Source organism: Rhea pennata, chromosome 4 (assembly GCF_028389875.1).
Source record: "Rhea pennata isolate bPtePen1 chromosome 4, bPtePen1.pri, whole genome shotgun sequence".
Lineage (NCBI taxonomy): Eukaryota > Metazoa > Chordata > Aves > Rheiformes > Rheidae > Rhea > Rhea pennata.
Genome location: NC_084666.1, coordinates 27,595,206 through 27,609,478, shown reverse-complemented (window position 1 = coordinate 27,609,478; position 14,273 = coordinate 27,595,206). Strand labels below are relative to the sequence as shown.

Sequence of the window (14,273 nt, the reverse complement as noted above, 5' to 3'; positions counted from 1 at the left end):
AAGGCCTTTCAAAAAGCTAGAATCAGATCACTCCTCCAAGGGACAAAATGAATATTTCTAATCACTGATTAAAATGCAGTTTGAAGAGTCAAGAGGATGCTTGGGTGAGGAAGTCATTTCTCAGCACTGTATTTGCATTATGTGCAAAAGATTTGCTTTGTTTGGTGGTGCAAATATCTCAGTATAGAAATATAGCATGCAGAATAGGTTATTAAAACCATAAAAAGCTCTCTAGTCAGATAAGCATAGGCACAAATGCATTAGTCACAATAGATACTTCTGTTGATTTTTGTACTGTAAGAAATAAAGCAAATGGCAACAACAGGCAGCTTGAATGAGTAAAATCTCTCTGATGAGCGGTTTGGTGATAAACAATCATGTTCCCAAAATATTTTTCAAATTTGAAATCATTTTCTCTGCATCAGCAAATTTGAGTGTTGTGAGATTGTCAGAATTAAACAGATAAAGCTAATGTATTTGACATTGCTCCATGGATATTTTCTCAAAGATAAAACAGAGTTTTGCAATATCCTGGAAACTGACCTGTCAGCATATCAATTCTTAGGAGTTAGCGGGACAGTTTCCTTACTACAACTCGAATGCCTTTTCTGTAATGCTTTTGTTTGGACAGTTTATTCAATATACGGTAAAACTGCACATTTTTCTTGAATATGAATTATAAGGTTTACATGAACGTAACAGCATTTTAAATTATTGTTAGTGATTTTTGCATTTATTTATATTTCATTATCACAATGGTACTGATGTATAACCCTAGAAGGAGGCTTAGATGCTTCCATCTCATTTAATGTACATCATTGTTAAGACTGTTTTAGTTGGCATATAGGTAGCACAATATTCTTGATATTATGGTAGGTAGGTATTCTTCATTAGATGCTTCGGACTGTTCATTAGATGCCAACAGAATTTTGAAATCATGCTTACCCTGTAAGAAGTGATCCAGTATTAGTCATGTAGTATTTTCAATAACTACTTCAGAATGGCACTATAAGGACCTACTACTTTTTGGATTTTTTATTTACGGATTTCTTTCTTGTCTCCAAAAGAACATATCTTTCTGTACATGTGTTAAGTGCTGTGGATAGTATCTTCTTAAACCATCCAAGTTGATTGTCTGAAACATAGTTATTCTGCTACACAAAAATTGTATGCAGGAAAAAATATTTTCCTCCTCTCTTTCTTTCTGTCTGTCTGTCTGTCTCTCTCTCTCTTTTTCTTTTTTAGGTGAATATGTTGTTATGACAGTTTACTTCCACCTCAGACGAAAAATGGGTTATTTTATGATTCAAACATATATCCCATGCATTATGACCGTGATCCTTTCTCAAGTTTCATTTTGGATAAATAAGGAATCTGTTCCGGCTAGAACTGTGTTTGGTAATTACTGCATTTTACTCTTTCCTGTTATTGTACATCATCTTTTAATGATTTTTGATAGAATAGTCCTTTTTAGTGCACAAGGTATACGTTTCCTCTGTAATGGTGCAGAAGTAAGGGAATAAGGTAAATTCAGAAGAACTTTTGCTATCAATGTAGTTATATATATGAAGACTATATTACTTGAAGCCTTGGAATGTGAAGAAAAACTTCAAATATCTAACCTCAAGGGTAGCATGGTAGCCTATGGCAAACAGATACATCTTTGGGAATTAGAGACTTGGAGAGCAAATCAAAAAAGCCTGGCCCTGCACAGACCGATCTAGTCCCTTGTCTGTATCCAGGATAGTTTTATCTTCCAGTGAGCAACAGTGTGATTACTTGAAGCATACCTTCTAAAATCCTGCTAAAATAATTTGATTGAGAATGTGTGAGATATGGACAGATATCTCACTAGAAAAGTGCCTCTTATTGCCATTATGAAGATGAATTGAAAAGCAATTAGGGAAGTGATCACAAGATAATAAAATTGAACTCACCAAAGTACATCTAGAAATGAAAATAAAAAATTAAAAAACTTCTATGGAAGCCAAAAAAAAATTAAATGGAAATACAGTTCTTAAGAAAGATGTAGGATAAAAATATGGTTAAAATCAGTCTTTGTAAAGCAGATGTCTTGACTTTACAAGGTACTATATTCTAAAATAAGACTAATCAAGAGGAAAGCCTTCTACTAAGTCTTACTATAGATACACTGGTAAGAATTATAGAAATTAATGTTTCTATAGGACAGCCCATGCAAGCATATAAACAAAGTCTAAACACTGTCTAACATCACAAATTAGAGTTAATGATCAGTTACAGGAACTCCCCCCACACCTAATAAGAACTTCATTTGCTTTCAGCTCAAGCATTACATTAGGCAGACGAATATATCACTTAGCATACCTTGGCAGTAATGTTGAATGCTCCCTTCTGAAAAGTCCTATTAATGCCATGAGCTAGAAAAGTAGAATCTGCATTTACAGACAAAATTCAGTAATCGAAATGTACAACTTACAGAGCAATAGATGTAGTAAGGCTCATTACATCCATATATGAAACTGGAAACAAGTAATAATAAGTTCCACTAAGTTACAGATAAGTATCTAAAATGCCTTTATAAACAAATGGCTTAAAGTATGGCTCGAAGTGTCTCTTTGGTTTTCTGACAAATACCAGAGGGACTCTATTTTAAAGGTTTTCTTAAAGGAAGACAGAACTAACGCAGGCAAGAGATAGAATGAAGCCAGAGTATCTGCTATGGTACTGGGTGTCTAAAGGAACTGCCGGAAGAGGCTAACCAGAAGATCTTTCCATTGGACACTGCACAAATAGGGGGAACTTGGCAAACTTAATAGAGGAAGGATACTCAAGGAACAATCTAGGGAGTTCATGCCTTTCAAGGTATCTGTTGCTATGAGAAGGATTTGGAACATAATGCTTTTTTGGTGCTCCTCATGTGGAACAAAGATATAATAACTAGGTTTTGCACTATATGCTGAGGGTTTACTAAGTGAACAATCCATGGCTGGGAGATAAGATCCAGAGAATGTCTTTGTACATATTTTTATGAATATTATCTTTTAAGTATCTGTAATATTCTCCTTGAACAGGAGACAGGGAAGCCCAGTCTCTGATTTACAAGCCAGGTATATGATACCTAAACAGTTTATTTTGCTGGTGAACTGCTCTCTCTAAGCCTTCCTTATATGGGAGCAGCTTGTTAGGAGCCATCTTTCAGCACATTTTTTTCCCCCAAAGACATCATGACCCCTTCTTTTGTATATCCACTTTAGGAATCAAAATGTAGATGTTCTGATGTGTGAGGAGCGCTTATCTGGACATGAGATTGGACATGCAAGCAAGTCCTCATCATGCCCCTATGTACTTAGTCATCTGACTGGGCCCATGTCAAATGATGGTGCTTTGCCAGTTCTGGTTTGATCACAAAGATACTGAATGTCCTGGTATATAGGCGAGGAGCTGTAGCGTATGTCCTTCAGGTTCCTTTGTGAGAGGCTATGAGACCTCCACAAACCCAGAAAGTTGGGTGCCACAGTTGCAAATGAATCAGAGCAGGTATGGCTGAGTTGGGAGAGCTGTCAGGATCCTCAGTTCATCTGTACAAGCCAGAATCAGGAGTGCAGGAGCAAAGATGATACCTGTAAGACCCTTACTCAGTAAGTATGCTGTGTTCCCTCCATAACCATTTAGACATGATAAGCTGTTTTCTCTGCTCTTCCTGTCAGATTTATAAGCTCTGTGAGCTAAAGATTTGTGTAAGCTCTGAGTTCAAAATTTTCACCTTGGTATTCTTCAGTGCCTGCTGGCTGCTACCCCCTTTTCTGAAAAATACCATCATCATAGAAGCTTAGTATCTCTATAAGTTTTGATCTTTCATGAGAACTAGTTATCTCAGGAAGACAAAATTAACTCCTTCTATTGTGGGTCCAATTTATTAATAGACACAATTTGTTTTTATGAACCAAAGAAACCTGTGGGAACATTGCTGTTTTTATATTCTTAATTCACTAGACCTTTTTATGCAGATGGAGTTACACAAGGAGTAGTGAATGGCACTTTTATAAAGATTTTATGCTCTGGAGCTAGAATGCTTAAGCATAATCCTGAAACAATCTTACAAGATCCATCAGGGCATGATTTCTGCAGTCAGAGCTCTAGACACCTGAATCTGATGTTTGTGGGGGACAAAAGGCAGAAGTAGTTTTCCTTCATACAGTTTTTAAAAATAAATTTTTATAGTAAAATACTTCTAGTGTCTTTATATGGCTATGTGCATATCTGATCAAAAACTTGCAAGTATTTAGCTTTGCATAATTATAGTTCATGTGCATATATAGTATTTTTAGCTGAACTTAATTATCTACCCTGCAAATTGCTATGCACATATCCAAGGGCGATTGCAGCAGCAACTGCAAGTCTTCTAAAAGAATGATTTATTTGGGGGAAAGCTGGTAATGACTGTGTCAGTAAACTGAATAATATTGTAAGGGCCTGCCTCCTCCTGCTTTTGTTTGATGAATGATTGATTATTCAAGCCACTTTACCCTATTTTTACTCTTTTGAACTATATATCCTTTTCTATTATTATTAAAACAGCATAATCAAAAATTGTTTGTTTGAGGTAGAAAAAGGAATCAAAAATGATGGGCTAAGCAAAGATGCGTCTCTCCCCCCCAAAATAAACTTTCCTTAGAATTTTCCTCAGAACTAAACATTTTGCTATTACTGTGTTTTCTCACACCCTCCCACTGAAGAATATACAAGCTCACAAAACTTGTGTTTTCATCCTGATGAATTTGCTCTGAGATTTTGTGTGTGTGTGTGCGCACATGGTTTTGTATACAGGGCTATTACAGATTTCTTTTGAGAGAAGAGCCTAGAAGATGGCTTCATTGTGTCCTGTTCTCTTTTGGCAATGTCTGAGTGAAGTTTTTTTGTATGAGGGTACCTGGATGGGATATTCCTACTGCAGAATAGGGAAAGTGAAGATTTTGTTGGAAAACATGTTCTTAAATATTTTTTGCATATACTTATTAATACAAGCATTCCCTCTTGAATTAAAATGGTTACAATTTTCATAAATAGTAAAGATATCTCCATTTGTAGTCATTTTTCCTTCAAGTTATCATGGTAGGACTTAACCAGTATTCACTATAATCTAAGTGTTTTATATTTGAAAGGTATGTGATTCTTGATGTTTTAACTACTCTTGGAATATTTTGGATTAAAAAGAGGAAAATTCGTACCTTGCGAGCATATAGCAGGTGCTTGCATTTGAAGTATTACTGTGGAGTGGCCGTCTTTGAGCTCAGTGTTCATGCATGTACACTTTAATTAAAGCTGTTCTTTCAGAAGATGAAATGTTAATTGAATTTCATCGCTCCACTAGTAGCAGAAGGGTTTAAAAGATAAAGTGATGGTTTGCTAATTAACAGAGTTGTCAACATGATATTCTAGTTTTCCTTAGTGTGAAAATAATTTGCCATGATTTAATGCCACCTGGATTATGAATGGGGTCAGAGGAACACACACCAAGTAATAGGTAGTATTCTAAAAATATTAGAAGGAAAATCATGTTTCTGTTTTAGTCTGAAGAGCATAGCACTCTATACAAAATTTGAGATGTTTAATAGCAAATATTTAGAAAATATTTTAAGAAATCATATCTAACTTTACATGAAGGAAATACGAAGTGAAGGCTTCTGCATTTACTTGATGCAAGCTGTAGGTGATCTACAAAAGTCGTGGCTTTCTATGCATCCTTTAAAAACTAGTAGCTGTTCTGTGTGCATCATCACTCATGGATACATGGTGGTTGCCATGGCTTAAATCTAGTGCGCTATTCATAAGCAGCGGCGAAAGATTTACCCCTTTTTCTTAATCCAGTGAAGAAAGGAGCTGCCAGATATGGTTCTTTTCTGTTATGCAGCAGTTCTTCTTCTTCTTTTGTTTTTTGGTTTTTTTTTCTTAAATTGAGGATGGGTGTTTGAGTAGAGGGTTGGTCATATTAAGCAAACAGAGGAAGCAATGTCTGAGAGCAAGATCTGTACCTTGGTCAGTGGAATTATATCATGCAGTATTTTGCAGTCTGGGGAATGTAGCTGAGTATACTCAGTATAGCTGAGTTATTTTATAGTATGTTATTGCCTATATTGATTTAAAAGTGAAAACCAAAGTATATGTTTTTTTTAATTGAACACAGAGATTTTTTTTTCATTCACTGTTGAAATGACATGAGTGGTACTTTCAGTTAAATGACTTTTATAGTAATATTTTGCAATGCTATTGTACTTTGTTATTGCTGCTAGTAGGTTTTGCAGTCACAGATATAATGTTCCCAAGTGATTTAAAATTCTTTGCTTGAGGCTGCTTGCTTAATTTTATTCTTACTCTGATCTACTTGGTTTCAGCAATGCTTTTGTTTTGTTTCTTTGAAGGAATAACGACAGTGTTGACAATGACTACACTGAGCATCAGTGCAAGACATTCATTGCCAAAAGTATCCTATGCTACTGCCATGGACTGGTTCATAGCGGTTTGCTTTGCCTTTGTGTTCTCTGCTCTTATTGAGTTTGCTGCTGTCAACTATTTTACTAATATTCAAATGGAAAAAGCCGAAAGGAAGACAGTAAAATCCCTCCTTGAATTTCCGGCTGCTCCAGTACAGAAAGAAAAAAGTACGGAAGAGACACTCATGGTATGTTTTCAGCTTATACAAATATTTTCCTTCTTTTTGTCAATGTTTCTCAGTAAAAACAAGACTTGAACTTCCTCCCAGGCTCCCTGTGATCTCCGTATCCTCCTTTCATTCTGGTACTCTCTCCCACACTGGTAGTTCAGGTAGGGAACAAAATTCTTGATCTTAGTTCCACCTAATCTTCTCCATCCTGGCCCAACCCAAGAGATTTTTATCTCCTGTTCAGAAGTGTAAAATAGTGCAGTAGATCTTAATTCTAGTTCCCTCAGACACAGCCACGTGGGAGGTGAGCGATTCTCTCTGCAGGGCAATTAAAAAAAAAAAAAAAAGTACATGCATCATTCTTCAGAATCTAGATTCAGTGTGTTCTATAAGTAAGTCTTTAGAGGTCAGATTTCTCCCCTGACCACAATGTAAGAGGGCATAACGAAAGATTAATGCTACCCCATTTTCATTGATGAAATCCTCTAAAACCTTATGTAATTCTTGGAGTATTGGCTGATTGAATTAGCTCAGAGAAGAGGAAGAGTTCGTGTCCATCAGTTTGTGCAGTCTCTTTGCTGTATTTAGGTGAGCTTTGTTGAGGGCTAGTTTGGATGGGTATCTTTAGGGAACTGTTTTTTTCCCTTAGCATGTTGATTTGAACTGGACTGCTTATACAGACCATGATGCTACTGGTTATAAGGATAGCATTATAATCTACATTGTTAGTATCTTATAATGAATTAAAATATGCTAAAGCATTGCAATTGTACCATGGAGCAACTCCCAAGGTTCTCCTTTCATTGCATGTATCACCTGCATAGAGTTCTATTTCTTAATCAGTTATATTTTGGAGAAATTTGGAAGAATGCTGGATGAAACATTTATATCTGCCTAGATAGCCATTCTCAAGTAACTTCTTTTTGCACACAAGCTCACCGCAACCCCTGAAAAAGGTTCATTTAGTGAAATGCTGTTCAATTTTCATAGTCCTTTGGGTTAAATGTGACTGTGTGATAGCTATCTTAGTGTGTGGGCCAGTTAATAAGGACATGACCTTGTTTCTGGTTGAGTTCACTAGTGATTTTCCGTTCCTGCCTTGTCTCATTCCCATATCCTTGCTAGCTGCTGTGTTCCTCATCCTGTACATCAGACACCTAGCTAACAAAGCCATTACAACACTTGTACTAGGTTGGCCATATGGTGGGCCAGTAATTCCCATTTGAGGCTGACTGTCTTGGCAACACCAGTCAAGAAGCAAAAGATTGTCAGCAGCATTGTAATTTACCCTTTCTGTCCGGCTGACTATCTAATTTTCTTTGACTGAGCCATGATTTAAAAACTACAGTTTTACACTAACTCCTGGTAATTTTGTCTTCTGTTTCTTTTCACATCTCATTTGTCTCCTTCCCTATTCATCTGTTCTTTTTGTCTTCCTGCCCCTTCCATTTGCTATCACTCCTCAGCTGCTGTCCACCCACTTCCATTTTATTTCCTCTTCTTTCCTCTCCTATCATATATCGTTACCATTTTCAGTCTCCTGGCTGTGTTGTTCTGTTAGCTCTCAATTCTACTTAAAAAGGTAGATGTGCTCCTGAAGCACATTACACATGTCCTGAAACATGTTACACATCACTTTGCTTTCTGCTAGTAAGAGACTGGAGCAAGAAGTATTATAGTAGCATGCTGTTCTATTTGTATGTAGAGATAGTAGTGCCTCTGGTTTATGCTAATCTTCTTGATTGTACAGCATGCAGTTTAATACAGCATCTCGGGCATTCCTGGTGAGAGTTAATAAACATTGCTTTTAGAGATAGTCAGGTTTTACCTGGGTTCATAGGAAAATAAATTGCAACCTAATAACAATTTAGTCCTAGATTTATTTATGAGACCTGATTAAAACACGAAAAAAATAGTAGTTTTATCAGGTAGTAATGATGGGGACTTAACAAAACTGTTTTAATTGATGGTTAGAATTGCTATAGGTCAGTCTTGTGTTCTGCTTAGCATTTTACATAAAAGTCTTGGAGAAAAACTTATTAAAAAAAACCTCACCCAACTTTATTTAAAGCTAAGTAAATTGAGATGTGAACAGTTCTGTTCTACTGCTAAATTAATATCCTTGTGATATCTGTGGTAATGTGCCTACAGGATTTTGAGACCTTGAAAGTGCTCAAGGGAACAATCTACACTTCTGAAGGTCTGCACATTAGTATTATGAGTACGTAAGCCAGCGATAACGTTGATATTATCTTAAACTGCTATTTTTATGACTTTTGCTCCAGTCATGCTATGCTAAGTCTTGAGTCTTTTCTCTTCCAGGGCAGATATATAGAGTGAGCTTGCTGATACTGTTACAGAGATTTAGCTATCCTGCAAATGCTGGTTTATCCCATTACTGCCTGGAGGGTGACTCCTGATCTTGTGACCTGCTGCACAGAACAGGTCAATAGAAGCTCCTATGGCTTCTAATATTGACTTTGCCTTCTAAGCTGCAAATGTAATACAAATCTTCCTCTCCCAAATTTTTGCAGTTCCAGTTCTAAAAGGCTAATCTAGAGTAGTGTCATGCCTTAGTATTAATATGATTTTTTGAATGTATACTGTGTAGTCAGTATACACGACTGATACAACACAATCTCAATTTCACTGTGAATATTTGGTCCACAAAGAGTATAGGACAGTAGCTTGACTTTAGTATACAGTCTGTTATTTTTTAACATAAATACCACTCATTTTGTTAAACAATAGGCTTTGATTTCTTATCCCACTTAGTGTATAGAAGTCTGTCCTACATTGCCACTGTTGTGCTAGAAATTCTAGTGTTAGCAATACAGTTGTCAGAGCTCAAAGAAAAATTTTATTTTAAATTTGACATTTGTTCAAACAGTCTTTGCCTAATTTGGTGAACTTGCCAGCCTTCCAAAGTTTTCATTTAGCTCAGGAAGAAATGTGAATATCCTGAGAGAGAACAGATAAGGAAAGAAGATGCTTAAATACTTAAACACTTCACTTGTTTCTGGTGTATCTCTCAAAATTTGCAACCTACTTGGAATCTCTTACTATTCTGGCGGGAGGGGGGAGGAAAGAAAGATTTTCCCTTATGCTTGTTGGCCCCATGTTGTTGTCTGCCTTGAAAATGCGTGCAGCTGGCTGTGTTGACTTTTTGTAGTTGAAGTTCCCAGCATGTAGGTCCCCTGAGAGCAACAAAAATACAGAACAGTTCAGGTTGTTACAGAAAATGAGCAAGGCACTAATACACTTTTAAATGGAGGTGGGCTGTTGATTGTGCATTATTCTCTGGACAAGTACTTGTATGCTTGACTTTTTCAAGTAACTGCAGTGGGATCATTACAGAAGATTTTGGGAGGGAACATGTTTGACTATGAAATTGGGTTCCATGTAGAACATGGGAATTTTACTATCTGTTTATACTAGAAATAAGGCATATTAATAGTAGAGTTAGGTAAGGTAAAGATAAATTTCACATAACTGGAAGTCCCTTTTTCATAGGCATATGTCTGATCACTTTTTGACCATGGAGTTAAAGTGGGTTTTCTATATTGAATCAATCAGTATATTACTAGGACAAATTAGAATTCTTTGAGAGTTAAAAACACCTTTCTGGTTGTTTTGAATTACTTTACAAATACAACTCATATCATCATGATCGAATGAATTGGGATGTGTTTATTTGTATTATGTACTTCTTCACCACAACCAGTACAGCTTTATTGTAGCAAACATGGTCTATATGCTTTGCCAAGTTACTTTCTTGTGTAATTATACTTACTGCTTTGCAGCCGTGCAGTGGATGTGACTGATCCAATATATCAATTACAGTAAGCATTAAATATATTTTGCAGGCTAATTAAGTAATCTGATCTGTGTTAATTCAAACAAAAAGTCCTGCTGTGAAGCTAATTTACTAAGTTAAGGGGACAAGAGGGAGTGAACTGCCTCCTCAGTGCCTGCAGATGCAGTGTGTGCTCCTCTGTCACTTGATAGTTTTAGCCATGCTGTTGTACCTCTTTTTATTCTCCCCATTTCAACTCTTCCTTCTTGTTGCAGATAACTTTTTGGTACCAACTGATGTATTGCCGTAATGAGGAGTGTAGTTCTGCAATTGACACCATATGAGTAGGGCCCAAGGCTATTTGAAATCTGCCCTGAGTTCACAAGGTTTTTGGAAAGCCTCACTCATTCCTTCTATCAGCCACAGCAAAGCAGTACTAGAGTCTAATTTTTCTGAAGCCATTAGGAGCCTTCACTTTTCCTTGAACCAAGTTCTTGAATTTGCAGGACAATTCAGTGGTTCTAGTGAAGGCAATGCAGAGCAGTCCATTGAAATCAAGAAGTCCAATGACCTCCAATTCCTGAAATCATCTGAAAGTGAGATTTCTGACATTAGTCGTATTACAGTATAATCATTCTTTCTTATCCCTGAGATTGGATTAGTATCTGCTATTTAACTTTACATACTCAAGCACTTAGATTATTGAGACTAAAGTAATGTTGCAGATGTCCGTTGAGTGACACTTGGCACGTATTTAATTATAACTTCTTTATCTTGGGCTTCTGGGCAATAAGAATTTCACAAACTCTGAAAAGAAAATATTGTGGCACCCTACCATGCACGAATCTACACTTTCCCAGAAATCTGTCTAAACACATTCCTAAGATCTGTAGATCAGAAGTCTATCAAATTCTCTCCAAATCTTTTAAAAGAAGACAGATGGCTCACACCATGGTCTCCTGTGATTTCCGTGTTTTGGGAGCCATTTAAAATGCTTTTAGGTTGGAAAGAATGAACCTGTCCCTAAGTGTTGTGCACTCTTTCCTTTAGTAAAAGCAGCAATGTTTTTTCCAAGTAAATGTGAGGTGGAAATGAATGATTTATAGTTTGTTATTGGACCCCTGAGTCTATTTATATGCTACTGCACTATTTCCTTTTCACTGTATTCCTATGAAGTCTATTTTTAAAGACCTACCCAGTTTTGGAGTTGAAGAATGTTACTGAAAAATACCCTTTAAAAATAGGTTCCTAAACACCATTAACATGAGCTTCAACCTCAGCTGTTTGTTACAAGAGTGTAAAACTTGAAAAATCAGGTCAGGCTCAGTCAAACCTTTTGAATGGAATAATTTCTTCAGTCACAGGTAGATTTTTAACTCTCAAACTTATTTCCCTCTTTTCTTATCATTATATAGCCAGCCAAGTGTAATAGAGGTCATACTTTTAATTGCTGCATGGAGGTACACTCATCTCCTTACCAAGAGTATCCATGTTGGTATGATATATGAATGAACGTGCACCTGATAGATATGTAAGGAACCTTCCGTCACATGAAGCATCTGCATATATGATTCATATCATCAAGGAGTATCTTCTTTGATAGGAAGTACTTACCTTTCAGTCATATGATGGACATGCCCCAAAAATACATGATGGGGTAGGGGGTGAGTCGGGATCCCTTGGAATCAGTCTGGGAACAGATCTCTAGAACAATTCACCTGCAACATGCCCAACTTTGTGCTCTGTCTCATGACTTCCAGAGCAAGGATTGGGCCATGCACTGGATGCAATCCAGAGGCCATAGACTAGACTAGACAGCCCTCCTTTTTTTTTTTTTTTTTTTTTTTTTTTTTTGAGTCCCCAAAGTTAATTAATGCTGAAAAACAAAGTAAATATACTCTTATGTCTGAGGCCTAGACTGTAAGGGAAAATGCAAGTTTTTACTCTCTCTGATGGAACAGAATTTCCTTTTGAGTCTGTAGATACATTCTACAATGTGGAAAAGTGCATAAAATGTACCATCTCTAGAGTTATACTGGAAAGCACTAGGAAATGCATACTTACCTTTTAATTTGTCTTTGCTTCCTCTCTGCTATTGTTGAATTTGTTAGATAATAGCTCCCCCTCTCCCTGCAATTACAGAAGTGGAGCTAAACTCATTTCTCACATATGTGAAGGGAGTTAACTGAAAAGCAACCAGATCTTAATCGAGCTGCTTGAATCTTGATGGGACATTCTGTTTTCTGACCTGCTTGTATGGATGTGTAGGCTGTCTCCTTGGTGTGACTTACGTAGTCCTGGGCATGGAACAACATTTCAGTTTTTGAATGTAGTAATCATTTTTTCCTTGATTTACTTCTCCACTGCTTGGGATATTATGGAATTTTTAGGGTATTTTTAGATGATATTTAAATCTTAGATCCTGCTTGGAACCAAATGAGGGGCTCCAGGCTCAAAAATTTTGTGGAGCTCATGCAAATGGAGGGCAGGACTGTAAGAATGGAGGCTGATGTGCCACATGAATAGTTTCTGTGACATGTCAACAATTTCATGTCACTTCAGTCAACATTTCTACTGTTAGTAATTTGCAGTCATAACATGCTAGTAGCATGTTTAAGTAGGCAGAAAGTAGATGCAGCTCTGGCTGCATCAAAAATGACTGGCGTATTTTATACCAAATGCTATTTGAAAGGCAGGGGAGGATGACTATCTGGGGTAATGCTACAATGATTCAGTGTGAGCTTTGAATGTTTGGATAACTGAGCAAAGAGCAGATTCAAAACAGTTCTTTAAATGGTTTTGGTTGTGATACTCAGATGCAAAGTCTTCTTCTTTTTTTTTTTTTTTTTCTTTTTCTTTCTGGTAAGAGTTATGTATTTTACTTGATTTGATAGACTTCGATAGTCCTGTCCACTAACTGGGAGTGCTCACAATGTATAAAGCTAATTATGTCCTCAGAGAATTGAGGCTGAGATGTAAATGAGGTGCACAGTTTTAAATGGTTTTCTTAATATTTCACGTTAACATGTAATTCTAAATAACATGAATTAAAATGTTCCATTAAAATCTCTGGTCTCTTTCCAGGAACCTGATATTGCTTTACCTTTAATATGGTTGAGTTGTGCAATAAATTTACATTGGAAGTAAAAACATTTGTCTTCTGCTAAGTGAGCTGAGTAATTTTTGAAAGCATGAAACCTAGTATTAAGTTTGGGGCTAGATTCTGATCCAACTAAACTGTGATGTAAACTCCATTGGATTGCAGAATTCAGTTATAATGAAGATAGCAGTGACAAAAAGCATAACAAAACAATGTTGAACTTCAAGGTTGTCGTGTGGGTTTTTTTTATTGAAAGTGCAAATGTATCTTTTGATATGCACAGAAAGCAGGAGGTTAACTGCAACACCTGACTTATGACTGAACAAGAAATCCTGCTGGACTGATACCTCCTCCAAACCTTACTAGGAAATGTGATAATTGCTCACTTTTCAATTTTCTAAAAGTATTATAATAAACTACCATAATTGTAAGCAAGGGAATATGAGAATATTCTCTGCTATTATTTCTCTGATGCTTAAAGATCTGACGTAGTTTTTACAGTACTTATTGAAAGATTTAATGTTAATTTAAATGGTATTAGGATAAAACTTTTATCTTGAAAACCAAAGAATTGCTCAGTAATGTCAGTCTTCTAAGTGATTATTCTAGAAAACACTAAAGCCTATATGCCTTTTAATTTAAAAATACACTCAAGTACCTTTCCCTGTCACTGTGCTGAAATATTGGAAAGAGATACTCCTTATCTCTGGAATAATTTAAAAAAAATGAGTGAG

At 36.3% G+C, this 14,273-nt stretch overlaps 1 protein-coding gene across 1 annotated transcript in view; it reads left to right on the top strand.

The window, feature by feature from the left end:
- Positions 1-14,273, top strand: part of GABRA4 (gamma-aminobutyric acid type A receptor subunit alpha4) — a 52,457-nt gene that overhangs the window by 15,715 nt on the left and 22,469 nt on the right. The window contains exons 7-8 of the mRNA XM_062575513.1: positions 1,246-1,398; positions 6,402-6,661. Of these exons, the coding sequence (XP_062431497.1) occupies positions 1,246-1,398; positions 6,402-6,661 (413 nt within the window). The remainder of the gene's footprint in view (positions 1-1,245; positions 1,399-6,401; positions 6,662-14,273) is intronic.